The following is a 14412-nucleotide window of genomic DNA, read 5'->3' on the forward strand; positions in this document are numbered from 1 at the left end:
GCGACCCCATGGACTGTAGCCTATCAGGCTCCTCTGTCCATGGGATTTTCCAGGCAATAGTACTGGAGTGGATTGCCATTTCCTTCTCCAGGAGATCTTCCCGATCCAGGGATGGAACCCAGGTCTCCTGCATTGTGTCAACAGACGCTTTACCATCTGAGCCACCAGGGAACGAACTGAAAGGAAGTATTCAAATCACAAATGAAGAGGAAGAAAAAAAGGAAAAACTACAAAACAGCCAGAAAAAAACTAACAAAATGGCATTCAAATGTAAATGGACTAAATTCTCCAATCACAAGAAATAGTGTTGAAAGGATAAAAAACAAGACCTAACGATATGCTGCCTACAAGAAATTCACTTCAAATATAAGGACACACACAGACTGAAAGTGAAGGGATGGAAAAAGCTATTCCATGTAAATAGAAACAAAAAGCAAGCGGGGGTAGTTATGCTTTCATCAGACAAAACAGACTTTAAAACAAAGGCGGTAATTAGAAAAAAGGGCCTTACCTAGTGATAAGGGGTCAATCCAACAAGAATATGTAACATTTGTAAATATTTATACACCCAACATAAAGGGATTCCCCAGTGGAAGTAAAGATGCTACCCATCATTTATAGGGAACTCTGCCTCATTTTTCATAGAAAGAATTTACAGACAAAATCTAAACTATACTATCTGCTATCAACATCACCACCATCACTAACCTACAGCAGCACAAGTGAGGGAATCAGTAATAGTACCATAAATTCCACAACCTGAGTCAGCAATTCTGTTTTCCCTTCATTTCTGAAAAGGTAGTTGTTTTAGTCCATTTGGGCTGCTGAAAATGGCACCCCACTCCAGTACTCTTGCCTGGAAAATCCCATGGGCGGAGGAGCCTGGTGGGCTGCAGTCCATGGGGTCGCTAACAGTCGGACACAACTGAGCAACTTCACTTTGACTTTTCACTTTCATGCATTGGAGAAGGAAATGGCAACCCACTCCAGTGTTCTTGCCTGGAGAATCCCAGGGACAGGGGAGCCTGGTGGGCTGCCGTCTATGGGGTCGCACAGAGTCCGACACGACTGAAGGGACTTAGCAACAGCAGCAGCAACAGAACACCACTGATTGGGTAGCTAAAAAACAATAGAAATTTATTTCTCATACTTCTCATAGGCTAAGAAGTCTAAGGTCAAAGTGCCAACATGGTCTGGTGAGGGCCCTTTATCTGGTTGTCACTGTGTCCTCATATGGCAGAAGGGGTAGCGATCTCTCTAAAACCTCTTTTAAAAAGCACTAACTGAATTCATGAGGTCTCCACTGTCATGATTTTCGAAGGCCCTACCTCTTAATATACCACTATCTTTAGGGATTAGGATGTCAACACATGAATTTTGAGAGGACATTCAAACCATGGCAGCAGTCAACCAGATTAAACTAGCTTCAGATAAGAGAATTAGAGTGTTAAAAAAAAAAAAAAAAAGACATGTAAATATTGTTAATAGACTTACCAAAACTTCCTCTAGCCTAATAATGCACAGGCTTCAAGGACAAGATATGATACTCCTCTATTCTCTTAGCAACTATCTAAGCCAATAACCAATGTCCACTGCATCAAAACATTCAAGGAAAAAGAACAGGCAAGATTGCTCTGCAACTCCAAGCACTAACCAGGATTTAAAAGCATATACATTAACCCAAATCCTAGTTCTTTATCTCGCCTTAAATGGTATCTTAAAAGTTTGATTTAGGTTCAGAAGATTTTTTTTTTTAATTTCGCTTTTAGGAATAGCAAGTATCACTTATATAAACACCTTGCAAATGGTTACATTTAACAGGTCAAAAGATTTTGAGATTTTACTTTCTAGGTGGCACAAAGAGCAGAATAAAGAAGTACTTTAAAAACAGACTACTCGCCTTACATTGAAGGAGGTTTTTTTAATTATAAAAACAATGAACAGAGAAAGCATACACAATCAAACAGAGGAACTATGTAGCAAGTCTTGTATTTTACAGATGAGGTCCATAGAAGATAAACAAGAATATGCAAAAGAAGAGGAGCATATGCTGCTGCTGCTGCTAAGTCACTTCCGTCGTGTCCGACTCTGTGCGACCCCATAGACGGCAGCCCACCAGGCTCCCCCGTCCCTGGGATTCTCCAGGCAAGAACACTGGAGTGGGTTGCCATTTCCTTCTCCAATGCATGAAAGTAAAAAGTGAAAGTGAAGTCGCTCAGTCCTGTCTGACTCTGTGTGACCCCACGGACTGTGTAGCCCACCAGGCTCCTCCATCCATGGGATTTTCCAGGCAAGAGTACTGGAGTGGGGTGCCTTTCAATGTAAATTACTGGTAAGGTTTTCAACCTTGAGCTGTATGCTGGTTCCACACGTATTTTTTAGACTAGACTAGAGTGGACAAAAACAGCTAAATAAATAAACAAATCAGACCTGGATCACTAATGATGATGTGTCATGAATCAAATTCTGTGTCTTGAGTCCAAAAAAGAAAAATAAAAACAGTTTCAAGTCTGCAGGATCTAAAGGTGAGTATAACTAACACAGACCTATCTCTCAGCGTGAATAACAAATAATGCTTTCTAAGTGAAATATCAATATATTAAAATAATTCAGAGTGAACATCAAGATGACTTTACCTAACACACAACTTAGTCACCTTCACATCAAAAAAAAACTCTATAATTAAAAATGATCAGAGACATGTTAAGGCAGTATAACTATCACTGGAGTCACAATTATAAATCTTTTTTCCTAAGTAGTTTGCAGAGATTACATATCTTGCAATGCTTTTCAGTGCACTGACAGGTTAAAATAAAATCAACAAATGTTAGAATTTAATTGAACTTTACAAACTGCACATGCCTTTTTATCAAGAAATTTAGCAATATTTTTATAATGATTTCTAAATAAACCTCAGATTTCTTTCAAATTTTATTACTTTCTCATATATTAATAGTATTTTCAGCAGATTCATATCTGTAACTCTAAAAGGTCCCTTCATTTTACCTACTATCCCATGTTAATTTTATTTAGGAAGTATTTTCTTCATTATGCATTTGTAATAATTAGAAATAATATAAGTCAAATATGGGCTTACTCAATTTTACTAGTACATATATGATTTTTTAACTTAATTTCCTATTATACTAATCAAAGCGTAAAATAGGAAAATAAACTATTTTAAAATGTTTCCTCTATAATAATTTCACTAAAAAATTAACACCAGGGATGTCCCTGGTGGTCCAGTGGTTAAGAGTCTTGTGTTTCCACTGCAGATGGCCAGGGTTCGATCCCTGGTTGGGCAACTAAGATCCTGCATACTTCAAGGCACAGTCAAAAAAAAAAAAAAAAAAATTAATTCTAATCACCAGTATAAACTGAAGCATAACTCTCCAGGGGTGCACACTGCTGAATAATTTGTCCAAATGTCAACTGCAATTTTCAAAAATCCCTTCAAGCTCAAAATTTTAAACATCTGTAAAAAATACTTGTTTTGAGAGTGGTTTACACTCATGACACTTGACCTTTTGCTGTACACACCACAAAATTCAAGTCTCAAATACCACACAAGCAGGAAATCTGATCATTCCTGCAGTAGCCATATGCATGGTCCAATATCAAATATTAGTTCTAGGTTACGCTAAGTCATGTGTTACAAATCTTCTACTGAAACCTCTATAATTAGCTGTAATTTGCCTCTTTTAAAATGTGTTTCTTATGGGACATCTGGCCTTGAAAGTTCCACCTTCCCATTGAAAAAATACTTAAGTGTCTGGATTTTTTTTTCCACTTAATATAGAACACTGCATGGGTGGTATGACAAAGTCCAGACTTCTTAAAAAAATTAAATTTCAAGAACATAATGATTAAGAACCACTTAAGTATTACTAAATATAAATGTGGACTTCCCTGGTGGCTCAGACGGTAAAGCGCCTGTCAAATAAAATTTTGTTGCCCATAACTATCTATATCTCAAATATTTAAAGTTCACAAAATAGATTTTAATGAGAGTACAGCAGTGACACACTCATTTCCAGGAATTTACACTAGTTAAGTTGAAATGGAAAATAAAGGTTCAGAATTAAGAGATTTAAAAAAAGTTTGAGCCCAGTGAGTTCATATGGCACTCAAAGTTATCTACTTCAAGAAGGAAATGATCTTACCAATTTATAAATAGCCTTAACTCATTTCACAGAGATTAAAATTTAACAATACTCATCGATTCACTTGGTTCTAGAAACCCTTCCTTAAAACTGAAAATTAAATATGGGCTAAGGAATAAGTCATAAAAATGAAAGACTAAGACACTGCTTTTATACAGGATAAAAGTGGAAAAATCCATCACAACATCCTGCAGTCCAAACCTATTTGCTTCCTAAATTAGAAAATTTTTCACACAAACTCCTTAAAATCAGTATTATACCTTAATAAAAAAAAAAAAAAAAAAACACTGAAATGAAATGTAACATGGGTCAGAGAAGAAATAAGTCCAAAATACCAGTTTCTAATGACAAAATTTCAAAGATATAGTGAAATTTGGTACGAAGGTAAATTCAATATATTTTCATCTTCTCAAAATATAACTTTAAAACATTTCATCTCATTTAGAAATGTCATGTAAGGAAATAAAAATCATACAGATCCTCTGAAAGTTCAAAAACCTTCACCTAAAAATTGAACACAATCAGGCCCCATTTCTTATAGATATAGGTAATAAGCAATAAGCATAATCCCTACTAAAGCTATGACTAGATTAAGTAAGATTAATATGAAAATAACTGCTAGGATGTTTTATCCAAATTTAAGAAAACTCTTTTGCAATTAATTATGTTACTTTCATAGTTATGTTAAAAAAAAAAAAATTAAGTGTGGAACCAACCTCCCTGGTGATTGACTCTGCCTTCCAGTGCAGGGGACGTATACTCAATCCCTGATGGGGGAACTAAGATCTACATGCCACAGGACAACTAAGCCCACGTGGCACAACTGCTGAGCCTGCAACAGAGAGCCAGCGAAGCCAAAAACAGAAAAGTTAAGTGTATAAGCTAAGATTTGTTTATGTAAAAGCTGGCCTATTCTACAAGTTAAAGAAATAACAATTACTAATAACTATTAAATTGGTCAGGGCTTCTCTGGTGGCTCAGTGGTAAAGAATCTGCCTGCCAGTGCAGGAGACACAGTTTCGACCTCTGATCCAGTAAGATCCCATAGGCAGCTGAGCAACTAGGCTCACGCACCACAGCTACTGAGCCTGCGCTCTAGAGCCCAGGAGCTGCAACTGCTGGAGGCCACACACCCTAGGGCCTGGGCTCCACAACAAAAGAAGCCCGTCACAATGAGAAGCCTGCTCCCCACAACTAGAGAGTAGCCCCAGCTCGCCACAACTAAAGAAAGCTGACTCACAGCAATGAAGACCCAGAACAGCCCCCCAAAATAAAGCATTTTAATTGGTTAACATAAACAAGTAGGTTCAATAATTTACCTGTATTCCATCTTTAAGTTTCAAAATGCATTCCATTGTGTTGATGGTAATTACCACTGGTTCTGAACCCAGTTTTGTCCATGGTACATGGATCCTCAGTTCATGAATATGTCCACTTAAAAAAGTGAATGGTAATTTCAATTCCTTAAAACACAAAACATTAAATAAAGTTTAGTAAGAGCTTAATATTTTTTTTCATTCTAATATCCAAAATACTTTCTGAAAAGAGAAACAAAATTTCCAACACAAAAATATTCTAGGGAGGGTGGGATGAACTGAGAGAGTAGCACTGACATGCATGTACTACCACCTGTAAAACCGCTAGCTGGCGGGGGGCCACTGTGCAGCACTCGGAAGGGGGACAATCCAGTGGGGTGGGAGGGAAACTCCAGACGGAGAGGATACAGATATATACTTAGAGCTGGGTTACACTGCTGTACAGCAGAAACCAACACAACATTATAAAGCAATTACCCTCCAATTTAAAAAAATATAAAAAGCAATAAATTTAATCATATAACAAAAAAAAATTCAGGAAATTACTGTTCATCAAAAAGCAGCATCAAATAACTTGCTAAATTATAGTTACTGATGAGCTACAAAAACGTATTGTGCAAGTTACATTTAATAAGGCACTTAACCTGTCAAGGCCTCTGTTTCTTATTTTGCTAAATGGAAATGATAACAGAACAGGATTTTAGGGCAAGATGAAAGAGGGGAACTGAATTAAAGAAAGGAGAATGACCTGACAAAATAAACACTGATCAACTTTGAAAAAAAAAAAGTCTCGAACTTTACCTAAAGATTATACCTAGAAACTGTATGATCATAAATTTTAAATGTTTTATAACTGTTCCATTATTAAAAACATTAGAAATGAAAACACAAAGGTTACCACAACCACTTCATACTAAATCATTTCACCTTCAGATAAAATGTTATAAACCAAAAAAAAAAAAAGTAAAAATAAATTGCATTTGAACTGTATTTCAGTCACATTATTGTAACTATTTGTGAAAGTTAAAATAAATACTAAGCTGTTCCTTCATCCAAGAAGTATCCACCTTGGTTTAGCAACACAGCAGTAATGTAGCTAAACATACATATACAGACAGTACAGCAAAATGGTTAAGACCAATAAATCTGGAACCAGCACAAGTGGATTTAATCCTACACCTGCTACTTACCAGCACAATGACAAGAGGCAACTTGTACTACATCTCTGCATCTCAGTTTCTTTATCTAATGGATAATAGTAGTGTGTTTGGGGATTAAATCAATTAATTTACATAAAGTACTTAGGACACTGTCTTCCTCAAAGGCCATCAATATAAAGACACTATCTATTACTACAAATGTATAAGCCTCTTTTATGTCAACAAGCTTATTAAAGAGCAGAATACAAAAAAATCTATTGATATTTCTACTATTCTAGCAGAATGTCATGATTTTTTTAACAGTTCTCAATATTTCATTAATTTTAAAGATGCAGTAATTTCTCTAAGCATTGATCAATGGGAGAGATTATATTTTGATCAGTGTCTATAATGAATACCATGTTAATGAGCACTTACTGTATACCAGGCACTGTTTTAAGTACTTTACTCGCATGCAATATTTAATCTTTGTCAGAGAAAGCAATGGCAACTCACTTCAGTACTCTTGCCTGGAAAATCCCATGGACGGAGGAGCCCAGTAGGCTGCAGTCCATGGGTTCACGAAGAGTCGGACACGACTTAAGCGACTTCACTTTCACTCTTCACTTTCATGCACTGGAGAAGGAAACAGCAACCCACTCCAGTGTTCTTGCCTGGAAAATCCCAGGGACAGGGGAGCCTGGTGGGCTGCCATCTATGGGGTTGCACAGAGTCGGATACGACTGAAGCGACTTAGCAGCAGTAGCAGCAGCAAGAACCCCAAAAAGTAAATACTATTATACCCACTTTATAGATTAAAAAAAAAAATGTGAGGCACAGAAAGGTCAAATAACTTTCAAAAATAACTCATCTTAGAGAGACATGATTCAAAACTGGATATTATTATGCCGGAGCCCTTGTTCTTAAAACTACACTGCATCTAACTTCCTTTATGAGCAACAAGTACACTTCCATTGGTTATACATTCATTTGGATAATGTTTCAATGACATTTCCAAAATCTGAGGCACAGAAAGGTCAAATTACTTTCAAAAATAACTCATCTTAGAGAGCCATGACTCAAAACTGGAAATTATTATGCCAGAGCCCTTGCTCTTAATAAAACTACATTACACCTAACTTCCTTTACGAGCAACGAGTACATTTCCATTGGTTATACATTCATCTGGATAATGTTTCAATGACATTTCCATCTCTACCCCTGAGGTGTGTAACAATGATATATTCATGCAATGACTACCAAAACTTGCAATCTATGGGCAAAATTGGATTTTCCTAGGAGAAGTTAAAAGACACCTAAACCAAACTCAAGACCTTGTTATCACCAGAATACTACTAATCTTATCTGAATGACTAATTCAATGTTAACATAAGGGACAATATTCTATATTAAAACATGGAATTTTGAATCACATGGCCCATGCTGGTAATCCAACTGAAGTTCACTTATTAATCAACTCACTATAAGCAAGATCATTTCCATTTCCTCATCTCAGAGTTGCTGTGATAAACAAATGGGAACATTTATGCCTTATAAAAGGCAAAAGAAAATGTTGACTGTTAAAACAAGTAGGTCATCCTAAGGTAGCCAAAAGAAATGATTTTCTTTTCATTCTTTTTCATTCTTAAAATATATTGTACAACTTAAAAATATTTTATTTACTTGGAATTACTCAGGAAAACAATGCATCCCTAAAACAGAATATCTATGGCCACACAAAGGAATTGAATAGCTCTCATAAATCACATTGTAGAAAGACTATTACAAAATATCCTCACAGAAAAAAAAAAAAAAAAAGGGATACTTTAAAAATGAATGTAACAGGGCCCAAAAGCAAAAATAGATGAATAGGACTATACCAAACCTAAAAACCTCCAGAAAGCAAAGAAAACACTCAGCAAAACAGAAAGGCAATCATATGGGAGAAACAGAAACTATCTGAGAAGGGTTTAAAATCTAGACGACATGAACTACAGCAACTCAACAACAAAAAAATAACCAAATTTTAAAAATGGGAAATTGACTTGAGTATCAATTTTCAAAAGAACACAGACAAAAGGCCAACAAAGAGGAAAAAATGCTCACCATCATTAATCAGAGAAATACAAATCAAAACCAGAATGACAGGGCTTCCCTACGTGATTCAGTGGTAAAGAATCCACCTGCCAATGCAGGAGACACAGGTTTGATTCCTGGTCCAGAAAGATGTCACAGACCAAGGAGCAACTAAACCCACGTGCCACAACTACTGAAGCCCATGTGCCCTAAACCCTGTGCTCTGCAACAAGAAAAGCCACTGCAATGAGAAGGCCGTGCACCACTACTGAAGAGTAGCCTCCACTCGCCCAACTAGACAAAAGCCTGAGTAGCAACAAAGACCCAGCAAAGGCAAAAATAAATAAATGAAATTATTTTTTAAAAAACCCACAATGGCAGATTTCCCTGGTGGTCCAATGGTTAAAAATCTGCCTGCCAATGAAGGAGACAGGAGTTTCATCCCTGGTCCGAGAAGACTCCACATGCTGCAGTGAAACTAAGCCCATGCACCACAACTACTGAGCTCGTGTGCTGCAAAAAGAAAAGCCACCCCAGTGAGGAGCCACACACTGCAACTAGAGCAGCCGCCACTACTCTTGCCTCAACTAGAGAAAGCAGCATTCAGCAACGAAGGCCCACTGCAGCCATAAATCAATTACATTAAAAACCATAATGACATATCATCTCACATCTGTTAGCAGGGCCCCTATCAAAAAAAAAAAAAACAAGAACAAAAACAAACAAAAAAAAAAACCCACCACCACAGAAAGTAATGTGTGGTAAGTATATAAAGAATGTGTAACCCTTGTGCACTGTTGCTGAAAAGGTAAAATGGTACAACCACTACAGAAAATAGTATGGAGATTATTCAAACAATGAAAAACAGAATTACCATATGATCCAGCAGTCTCAGTTCTGAGTACACAATAAAAAGAAACCAAAAGCAGGATCTTGAAAACATACTTGTACAACCATGTTTTTTGCAGCACTATTCACAATAGTCAAGAGGTTACTACAACCTGATGTCCACTGAAAGACAAGGATAAAGAAAATGTGGTATATACATATAATGAAAAAAGAATTCATTTCAATCAGTTCTAATGAGGTGGATGAAACTGGAGCCTATTATACAGAGTGAAGTAAGCCAGAAGGAAAAACACCAATCCAGTATACTAACGCATATATATGGAATTTAGAAAGATGGTAACAATAACCCTGGTGTACGAGACAGCAAAAGAGACACTGATGTATGGAACAGTCTTATGGACTCTATGGGAGAGGGAGAGGGTGGGAAGATTTGGGAGAATGGCATTGAAACATGTAAAATATCATGTATGAAACGAGATGCCAGTCCAGGTTCAGTGCACAATACTGGATGCTTGGGGCTAGTGCACTGGGACGACCCAGAGGGATGGTAGGGGGAGGGAGGAGGGAGGAGGGTTCAGGATGGGGAGCACATGTATACCTGTGATGGATTCATTTTGATGTTTGGCAAAACTAATACAATTATGTAAAGTTTAAAAATAAAATAAAATTAAAAAAAAAAAAAAGGAAATTGTTACATCCTACAACATAGAATGAACCTCAAGGACATTGGTGCTAAGTGAAATAAGCCAGTCACAAAAAGACACATATTGTCTAACTTCACTTACGAAAGATACCTAAAGTAGTCAAATTCTTAGACACAGAAGTAGAACAGTGGTGGCCAGGGGGAGAGAGAAAAGGGAAGCTGTAGTTTCGTGGTTGGAGAAGGCAATGGCACCCCACTCCAGTACTCTTGCCTGGAAAATCCCATGGACGGAGGAGCCTGGTGGGCTACGGTCCATGGGGTTGCTAAGAGTCAGACAGGACTAAGCAACTTTGCTTTCACTTTTCACTTTCATGCATTGGAGAAGGAAATGGCAACCCACTCCAGTATTCTTGCCTGGAGAATCCCAGGGACAGGGAGCCTGGTGGGCTGCTGTCTATGGGGTCACACAGAGTCGGACATGACTGAAGCGACTTAGCAGCAGCAGCAGTTTCGTTGGTACACAGCTTAAGTTTTAGAAGATGGAAAGTTCTAGAAATCTGAACAATAATGTATATACAGTAAACACGACTGCCCAGTTAAAAATGGTTAAGATGGTAAATTTTATGATATCTCCATTTTTACCACAAAATAAAAATAAATTTAAAACAGGACTTCAAGAATTCTAAGTTAGAAGGCTGGAAAATTCTCTCCCCAAAAAGCAGTGAAAAAACTGGTTATTTTTTAACCACAAAGTTATTTTTAAAAAAAAACAGAAATTTCAGGGGCAATGAGGGAAGGCTACCCTGAAGTCATGAACCCGCTGGTGCAAGAAAAAGAACAGCAGACCAGCCAGAAAATTATCAGAGTAATCAAGAGAACAAGAAAGCCAAGGATGGCCTTGCTCTGACCCCATTTTTCCTGGTAACCTGGAAAGCTGTATGTATATGCCAGGTTGTGCTTACTTGGGCAACGTTGGAAAGACCCTTAATAATCTACTCATTCATGGCTGACCAAGAAGCCTTGTAAACATATGGATCAGATCTGTAAACTCCTTTGAAAGCATATCTAGTACATGTGTATGTCCCATACCAAAGAGAAGAAGAAGCCTTATTGGTTCAAAAGTTCTAACAACCTCTAGCCAATCACTTGCAGATGACTCAGTTATAGTGATCCAGGGGTAATCCCTAGAAATCCAAGCCTAAAAACAGAAAGAATGGAGAGAGAAAAAAGAAAACTGAGCACAGTTTTCAGAGATCACATACTACAGGGGAAAACAGACACCACAAACTTATCCCAGGCAAGTCACTAAACAACAAGCCAACAGCAACAACAAATATCCCCAGAGGCAAGAAATTAGAATGCAGAGTTGCTACAATATATTATGCAAAATGTCCAGTTTTCAACTAAACATTGTGAAACATGAAAAGTTTACAAAAGTAGTTAATAGAGACTATCTTTGAGGATGCTCAAATGCAGGACTTAAAACATTATAAATATGTTCATTATAAATATGTTAAATAATTAAAGAAATTACATGACAATGATTCATTGAATAGAAAATATCAAGAATGAGAAATTACAAAAAAGAAGCAAATGGAAATTCTAGAGTTGAAAAGAACAATAAATGAAATTGGGACTTCCTTGGTGTTTTCAGTGGTTAAGAATCTACCCTTCAATGTAAGGGATTCAGGTTCGATCCCTGGTCGGGAAACTAAGCCCATGCACCATTAACTACTGAGCCCCCACACCACAATGATAGAACCTCTGTGCCACAACAAAATATTCCACCTGCCTCACCTAAGACCCAACACAACCAAACAGATAAATTTCTTAGGAGTACAATAAATGAACTTAAAAATTCACTGAGAGACTTCAACATGAGATTTGAGCTGGCAGGAAAAGAATCAGCAAATTCATACCAAGACATATCAAAACAAAAGTTTTGAAAGTCTGGAACAAAAAGAAAACCTTGAAGGCAGAAACAGAAAATCAACATGTTACATATAAGAAAATTCTTCATAAGTTCAGCTCAGTAAAGTCGCTCAGTTGTGTCCAACTCTTTGTGACCACATGAACCGCAGCACGCTAGGCCTCCCTGTCTATCACCAACTCCTGGAGTTCACACAAACTCATGTCCACTGAGTCGGTGATGCCATCCAACCATCTCATCCTCTGTCGTCCTCTTCTCCTCCTGCCCTCAATTTTTCCCAGCATCAGGGTCTTCTCTAATGAGTCAGTTCTTTGCATCAGGTAGCCAAAATATTAGAGTTTCAGCTTCAGCATCAGTCCTTCCAATGAACACCCAGGACTGAACTCCTTTAGGATGGACTGGCTGGATCTCCTTGCAGTCCAAGGGACTCTCAAGAGTCTTCTCCAACACCACAGTTCAAAAGCATCAATTCTTCCGCACTCAGCTTTCTTTATAGTCCAACTCTCACATCCATATGACTACTGGAAAAACCATAGCCTTGACTAGACGGAACTTTGTTGACAAACTAAAGTCTCTGCTTTTTAATATACTGTCTAGGTTGGTCGTAACTTTCCTTCCAAGGAGTAGGCGTCTTTTCATTTCATGGCTACAATCAAAATCTGCAGTGATTCTGGAGCCCCAAAAAATAAAGTCAGCCACTGTTTCCCCATCTATTTGCCATGAAGTGATGGGACCAGATGCCATGATCTTAGTTTTCTGAATGTTGAGCTTTAAGCCAACTTTTTCACTCCCTTCTTTCACTTTCATCAAGAGGCTCTTTAGTTCTTCTTCACTTTCTTCCATAAGGGTGATGTCATCTGCATATCTGAGGTTATTGATATTTCTCCCGGCAATCTTGATTCCAGCTTGTGCTTCTTCCAGCCCAGTGTTTCTCATGACGTACTCTGCATAGAAGTTAAATAAGCAGGGTTACAAGATACAGCCTTGATGGACTCCTTTTCCTATTTGGAACAAGTCTGTTGTTCCATGTCCAGTTCTAACTGTTGCTTCCTGACCTGCATATAGGTTTCTCAAGAGGCAGGTCAGGTGGTCCAGTATTCCCATCTCTTTCAGAATGTTCCACAGTTTATTGTGATCCACTCAGTCAAAGGCGTTGGCATAGTCAATAAAGCAGAAATAGATGTTTTCCTGGAACTCTCTTGCTTTTTCGATGATCCAGCGGATGTTGGCAATTTGATCTCTGGTTCCTCTGCCTTTTCTAAAACCAGCTTTCATATCCGGAAGTTCAAAGTTCACGTACTGCTGAAGCCCAGCTTGGAGAATTTTGAGCATTACTTTACTAGCGTGTGAGATGAGTGCAATTGTGTGGTAGTTTGATCATTCTTTAGCATTGCCTTTCTTTGGGATTGGAATGAAAACAGATCTTTTCCAGTCCTGTGGCCACTGCTGAGTTTTCCAAATGTGCTGGCATATTGAGTGCAGCACTTTAACAGCATCCTCTTCCAGGATTTCAAATAGCTCAACTGGAATTCCATCAGCTCCACTAGCTTTGTTCATAGAGATGCTTCCTAAGGTCCACTTGACTTCACATTCTAGGATGTCTAGCTCTACATGAGTGATCACACCATTGTGATTATCTGGGTCATGAAGATCTTTTTTGTACAGTTCTTCTGTGTATTGCTGCCACCTCTTCTTAATATCTTCTGCTTCTGTTAGGTCCATACCATTTCTGTCCTTTACTGAGCCCATCTTTGCATGAAATGTTTCCTTGGTATCTCTAATTTTCTTGAAGAGATCTCTAGTCTTTCCCAATCTATTGTTTTCCTCTATTTCTCTGCATTGATTGCTGAGGAAGCTTTCTTATCTCTCCTTGCTATTCTCTGGAACTCTGCATTCAAATGGGTATGTCTTTCCTTTTCTCCTTTGTTTTTCGCTTCCCTTCTTTTCACGTCTATTTGTAAGTCCTCCTCAAACAGCCATTTTGCTTTTTTGCATTTCTTTTTCTTGGAGATGATCTTGATCCCCGTCCCCTGTACAATGTCACAAACTTCCATCCATAGTTCATCAGGCACTCTGTCTATCAGATCTAGTCCCTTAAGTCTATTTCTCACTTCCACTGTATAATCATAAGGGATGTAGGTTAAAAGCTAACTTCTCATTACAAACAATAAAGGCAAGAAGGCAGATACATGACATATTTAAATAACAAATGAAAACTAACTCTCAATCCAAAATCCTTTATCTAGCAAAACTAACCTTCAAAAATGAAGGCATACCCAAATCAAGTTTCAGATAA

General features: G+C 37.7%; 1 protein-coding gene across 27 annotated transcripts in view; it reads right to left on the reverse strand.

Annotated features, from left to right (window-relative positions):
* The window catches only part of VPS13B (vacuolar protein sorting 13 homolog B), an 807303-nt gene that overhangs the window by 781885 nt on the left and 11006 nt on the right, over positions 1 to 14412 (reverse strand). For 26 of the 27 annotated variants that reach the window (XR_011570715.1, XR_011570716.1, XM_070803099.1 and 23 more), the window contains exon 3: positions 5483 to 5626. The exons of the other annotated variant lie outside the window; for it this stretch is intronic. Coding sequence is in view for 24 of the 26 variants with exons in the window: in XM_070803099.1 (XP_070659200.1) it covers positions 5483 to 5626 (144 nt within the window). In the remaining 2 variants the exon portion in view is untranslated. The remainder of the gene's footprint in view (positions 1 to 5482; positions 5627 to 14412) is intronic. 27 annotated transcript variants of the gene reach the window in all.

Source organism: Bos indicus, chromosome 14 (assembly GCF_029378745.1).
Source record: "Bos indicus isolate NIAB-ARS_2022 breed Sahiwal x Tharparkar chromosome 14, NIAB-ARS_B.indTharparkar_mat_pri_1.0, whole genome shotgun sequence".
NCBI classification, from domain to species: Eukaryota; Metazoa; Chordata; class Mammalia; order Artiodactyla; family Bovidae; genus Bos; species Bos indicus.